A 6,256-nucleotide genomic window follows, 5' to 3' on the forward strand; every position below is an offset into this window, starting at 1 on the left:
TGTAATTACAGCCTCAATTTATAACTTATTCATCTCAAGATTAACTTTAATCTTCCCATTTCTCTGAATCTGGAATGTGAATGCTATTCTGTTAGATAAACACATCAATTTCTCTTTCTTCAGGGATAGATTTTTTAGCCATTTCCTAGAACTTCGTACTGAGTTTCTTCCAATTGCTTTCTATCATTAAACATATATGTGCTACCCGTGTACTTTAATTTTGTGAGTTCTCAATATCATTACTTTTCTATCGGCTGAATGAGTATTTCAAAGGTGGAAAAAATAACTGTGCATATAACCAGTCTACCTACCTTTCAGTCTCTTTTGTTCTGGTTTATTTTTCAACCATATATAGAACTTACATTTTTAAAAATTCAACTCAAATTAACATTTTTCAACTGGAACGGTTTCATTCATTCCTGAGGTACTTTTGAAACTTTCAGTAGTGGGCATCATCGATGAGTTCCTAGCACTTATTTCCAACAGTTTTCTCCTTCAGTAGCAATCATGAACTCCAGCTAGAGCTAAAACCTGCCAAGTTTCAGAGAGGATGCTAGCAAGCACAGAGTAGGCTGTGTCCCTAAAAGCTATCTGTACAATACTATACTCAAGTAACCATATATTGCTTCATTAAAGGAACGTGGCATTAATTGGTTTCATTCAGAGATTAAATTTTTGCTTTCTTCAGAAAGCACATTTCTGTCTTTTTCCTCCCTGAGCTCCTTGCTGTGTGTTGTTGGTGGAATATTTTGAGAACCTGGGAGAGGTCAGCTTTAGGAGTATGAGTGTCCTTTTCTCAAAACAGCACATTTGTATTGTGCACGACTTACTGAATTGTTGTCACTTGTAAGAAACTGGGACTAAACTATGAATTTATTTAATATATTCCTTAATGTGTTCCATCTCCTGGCTAATCCACTTTCATAATCCAAGGATAACCTCTGAAACATTCTGTGGACATTTTCTCCTAAGCAAGGCCAAGTGGTAAAGGGATGTGTTAAACTTAATAATGTGATACTCCTGAGATACTTACTAAGGACTTTAAAACAAACACTAACATCATCGTGAGCCATAAAAAACACTAGTGACAAAATATACTAGTAACCACATAATAAATGTGTCTCTGAGAGAAATCAGATGTGAATGAAACTTAAGTGGTATTCATCAAACTGTGAAAACCTGTGAAGACACATGGTGGCGCTGCAGGATAATGTTACAAGAAAAAAAATTACAATAAATGCAGCAGACACAGCCCAAGTGAGCACAGAAAAACAACCCAGGAGGGTGCTACGTAGAAACCATTTATCCTTCGGATTCTGGGGATTCTGTGGAAAAATCAAGGGGCACATTTTGCAGAAGAGTGTGGTGGAGCAGAAGTGATTCTGCCAGAAGCCTTCTGGAAAGGAACTATGAAGAACCGAGGGGAACACCATCTGCAGACAAGGCAAGTCTTGCTTCTCTTTGTTTTCCTAGGAATGTCTCGAGCACATTCTGTGGCCAGGAGACTTTCAGTGGTGGAGGAAATGCCGAGTGGGGCCTTGGTAGGGAATTTGGAAAAGGACCTGGGGCTTGAGGTGGGTGAGCTGTCTGCACGAGGGGCTCAAGTGGCCTCTAATAATAATAAACTGCCTTTGCAATTGAACATAAATACAGGAGATTTGCTCCTAAGTGAACCACTAGACCGTGAGGAGCTGTGTGGCTCCATTGAGCCCTGTGTGCTCCATTTCCAGGTGTTACTGAAAAACCCCTTAAAGATTTTGCAAGTTGAGCTTCAGGTCATGGATGTAAATGACAACTCCCCTGTATTCTTGGAAAAGGAAATGGTTTTAGAAATTCCAGAAAACAGTCCTGTTGGTGCTATGTTCTTACTAGAAAGTGCAACTGATTTAGATGTAGGAATCAATACTGTTAAAAGCTACATGATAAGCCAGAGCTCTCATTTCCACGTTACAATGAGAGTTAATCCCGATGGCAGGAAATACCCAGAGTTAGTTCTGGACAAAGTGCTGGATTATGAGGAGCAGCCTGAGCTTAGTCTCATCCTCACGGCTTTGGATGGAGGGACTCCATCCAGGTCTGGGACTGCATTGGTTCAAGTGGAAGTCATAGATGCCAATGACAACTCCCCTGAATTTGACCAAATGTTCTATGAAGTGAGGATTCCAGAGAATAGCAGGCTTGGCTCACTGATTATCACTGCATCGGCTTCGGACTTAGACTCGGGAACTAATGGTGAACTCTCATATGCCTTTTCCCATGCATCAGAGGATATTCGAAAAACATTTGCAATTAATAAAAATTCTGGAGAAATAAGTTTAATAGGCTATTTGGACTTTGAAACGACTGAATCCTACTCAATAATCATTAAAGCTACCGATCGGGGAGGACTTTTTGGGAAATCTACAGTAAGAATTCAGGTGATGGATGTGAACGACAATTTTCCTGAAATTGCTGTGTCATCATTTGTCAGTCCAATCCCAGAAAATGCTGTAGAGACTTTAGTTATGATTTTTAGTATTCAAGACAAGGACTCAGGAGAGAACAGCAAGATGGTTTGCAGTATTCCGGAGGATCTCCCATTTGTGCTAAAATCTTCTATTGAAAATTACTACCACTTAGAAACGGAGAGAGCACTGGATAGAGAGAACAGAGCTGAGTACAACATCACCATCTCTGTCTCAGACCAGGGCACACCCAGGCTCACAACCCAGCACACCATAACAGTGCAGGTGTCCGACATCAACGACAACGCCCCGGCCTTCACCCAAACCTCCTACACCATGTTTGTCCACGAGAACAACAGCCCCGCCCTGCACATAGGCACCATCAGCGCCACAGACTCAGACTCAGGCTCCAATGCCCACATCACCTACTCGCTGATGCCGCCTCGAGACCCACAGCTGGCCCTCGACTCGCTCATCTCCATCAATGCTGACAACGGGCAGCTGTTCGCGCTCAGGGCGCTGGACTATGAAGCGCTGCAGGCCTTCGAGTTCCGCGTGGGTGCCACAGACCGAGGCTCACCCGCGCTCAGCAGTCAGGCACTGGTGCGCGTGGTGGTGCTGGACGACAATGACAATGCGCCCTTCGTGCTCTACCCGCTGCAGAACGCCTCAGCGCCCTACACAGAGCTGCTGCCCAGGGCGGCAGAGCCTGGATACCTGGTTACCAAGGTGGTAGCTGTGGACCGCGACTCTGGCCAGAATGCCTGGCTGTCATTCCAGCTGCTCAAGGCCACGGAGCCCGGGCTATTTAGTGTGTGGGCGCACAATGGTGAGGTGCGCACCACTAGGTTGCTGAGCGAGCGTGATGTGCCCAAACACAGGTTGCTGCTGCTGGTCAAGGACAATGGAGATCCTCCGCGCTCTGCCAGTGTCATGCTGCAAGTGCTACTAGTGGATGGCTTCTCCCAGCCCTACCTGCCTCTGCCAGAGGTGGCGCGGGACTCCATGCCGGATGTTGACAACATGCTCACGCTGTACCTGGTTATTGCTTTGGCCTCTGTGTCTTCTCTCTTCCTCCTGTCTGTGATGCTGTTTGTGGGAGTGAGGCTGTGCAGGAGAGCCAGGGCAGCCTCTCTGGGTGGCTGTTCTGTACCTGAGGGACACTTTCCTGATCATCTCGTCGACATTAGCGGTGCGGGAACTCTGTCCCAGAGCTACCAGTATGAGGTGTGTCTGATGGGAGGTAGTGGGACAAATGAGTTCAGATTCTTGAAGCCAGTTTCCCCCAATTTAAAACCCCAGTTCCCTGGGAAAGAAATGGAGGAAAGTTCTACTTTGCGCAATAGTTTTGGGTTATTTAGTGACTGTAATTGATGCTGTATTTCATCTTGTGGCTATTCCATGATAATGTGTATTTCTCCGAATTTGCATGATCTTCAAATCTAGTGTTTGCATGTTATGTCCCTCCTACTTTTCAATTTATGCCAACGCTTCTAATAAGATGGTAAGCCATCTCTCTGATAGCCATTCTCTCTGATGACCTAACTTGTAAATAATTTACCCCACCCCTTTCCCATATGTCTTTTCCAGTTGAAATAAACAGACCATTTTAGGAGAAGTTAAAATTTTCAAGCATATCTTTTGTTGGCTCTCCTTTTCTAGTTTTTGTTGTGGCTTGTTATTTTGGGTGCTATTTTCAAGTAAGCTTTTTTATAGCAACCTAGTTTATATATATATGTATTATATATATGTATAAATATATATATATATATTGATTGATTGATTGATTGTGTTGGAAAATACTGTGATAGAACCATTAGGCCTGTTGAAGAGGAGCCCATAGTGGGTCTGGGGACAGCTCAGTGCTAGATCTCCAGATAGATCAAAGCACATAATAAACAAGAGGGGAGAGGTGGTGAGCTTTTTATTAACACTATTTTATGTGTCCTGGAAGGTGGCTGCAGGCACATGCTGTGGTTACTTATAAAATCTTGAAATATAAGTTTAATTTTATGAATGTCTCACTAACTTCACAAGGACAGAATGTAAGCCAGGTATAAGAATAGGCACCTAAACAATAGTTTGAATAGGAGAAACCAAGCTTGTGAGGTAATATGTAATTTTGCTTATATTCTCCCTGAAATAAATGAACGTGCACTGAGTACTAATTCACAAGTACACACAATTGCTGTGTGTATTACAACATGCAAATCTAATAGGAAGAGTACTTAGTCCATTGTAAGCTTGAATTTTCCTTTCTTATTCTATTGTTTGAATTTCCTGATATGGTCATAAAGCCACTGAGTCTGTCTCAGACTCCATTGAAGAGCAGAATCCGAAAGACTAATGACTACATGTTTTAATGTATAAGCGTGTCATGTTCTAATTTTAAAAAAAGGTTCAAACCACCAGACCACCACAGAGGAGAAAGTTTCATCTTGTGTAGAGAAGGACCAACCTATAAGGGTTCTTGCCCTTGACGGTCTGATAATTCCCAAGAAATGTAATTGTGGTATGTGAGTAGAACATAAGTAATTACAGGAGAAATGTAATGGTTGGGAAAGGAAGTTTCCTGTGAATTTCCTCACAGATCTAAAGTCTGCACTCCAGAAGGAGGAAAATGAGAGATGATGGGCATCATGGACAGAGAAAGATGGTGAAGATGTGACAGTAAGGATGGGAGTGGAACTAAGTTAGAATGCTCCCCGTCCCATGGACTAGAGTCAGCGTCAATGCCAGAAACTTCCTTTCAAAGAAACTTAACACTGTGTTAGTTAACTAATTTTAATTAGTTAGTTAAAATCCCTCCCATATCCAAGACAACCCAGTGTTTGAACTTTTTGAAAGCTACCGTTTCATTATCAGTCAAACTATGGAACCTTTGTATCCAGGCAAAATGTGCATATGGGCTAATTAAGTTTAGCTTCCTACTTTGAAAAGTAGAAGTTGGAGACAGAACGTGTTTTGGTGGTTGTCTAAGGCTGGGAAAACATGTAGGATGTAGACTAGTTGGGAACAATTTATATGGGAGATAAATGAGAAATGGTTTTAAATTAGAAATACTGCTAATAGTTGTTCAGTTTTGCAAATATATGAATAACCACTGAACTCTGTAGCTCGTGTGTGAGATACTATGATGCCTCTTTTTCAACAAAGATGTTCAAAGCCATAAAGAACAACTCTAGAAGACTATGATTCCAAGTAAGCTAGATCTTCTCTAAAGCACCCAGACAGAAGAATCGTACAGACAGAACAGCAGACACAACAGAAGGTCCAGGTAATTGTCTTGTTGCTTCAAGCTTTTCCAGACATCAAGACTTCTCTACTTTTTTGAAGGAACTGTGTGTTTCCTAACTCTAGCGGAGAGTAACCGAGAGTTCACTTCGGGAGCTCCTACGTTCACATACATGTAACTAATCAAACTTCTAAAATGTGAGCTTTTCATCACTAAGCCTCTGAGCCGACAATTACATCCGTTGAATAAAAGTTACTTTTACCTGGGATGCAAAAGGAAACCCTCCCTGTGCTTCCTGCTGCCTTTGTGGCAGTACATCATAGGAAGTACATCTGAAAAAAGAAGTTACTTTTACATTAGCCAAGGGTAGTTTCATTTTATTTGCAAGCATTCTACTGAAAATTCTATTTTAAAGGTCATAAATAATGTCTATATACACTAAATAATATTTATTGCCAAAACAAAGAGATGCAACTACTCAGTGTTTTGTAAAGTCTTTCTCTTGCATGTGACAATGTCAATGAAATGGTTTTATAAAGGGAACAGCTTTGCCCCCATGGTTCTTCTAGAATCAGAT

The 6,256-nt window shown here is 41.8% G+C and overlaps 1 protein-coding gene and 1 non-coding gene across 2 annotated transcripts; both read left to right on the top strand.

The window, feature by feature from the left end:
• Positions 1-1,267: 1,267 nt before the first annotated feature.
• Pcdhb19 (protocadherin beta 19) lies at positions 1,268-4,076 on the top strand. The gene has a single exon (NM_001408909.2). The coding sequence runs from the start codon at positions 1,410-1,412 to the stop codon at positions 3,816-3,818; it is 2,409 nt and encodes an 802-aa protein (NP_001395838.1). The 5' UTR covers positions 1,268-1,409; the 3' UTR covers positions 3,819-4,076.
• Positions 4,077-5,911: 1,835 nt separating this feature from the next.
• On the top strand, positions 5,912-6,013 carry LOC120098359 (small nucleolar RNA SNORA31). The gene has a single exon (XR_005496547.1). It is a non-coding gene; the product is annotated as a small nucleolar RNA SNORA31 (small nucleolar RNA).
• Positions 6,014-6,256: the final 243 nt, after the last annotated feature.

This window comes from Rattus norvegicus, chromosome 18 (assembly GCF_036323735.1).
Source record: "Rattus norvegicus strain BN/NHsdMcwi chromosome 18, GRCr8, whole genome shotgun sequence".
NCBI classification, from domain to species: Eukaryota; Metazoa; Chordata; class Mammalia; order Rodentia; family Muridae; genus Rattus; species Rattus norvegicus.

Bases quoted from the DNA above. Each gene is read 5' to 3' on its own strand.
- Pcdhb19 (NM_001408909.2), top strand. From the start codon at position 1,410: ATGAAGAACCGAGGGGAACACCATCTGCAGACAAGGCAAGTCTTGCTT.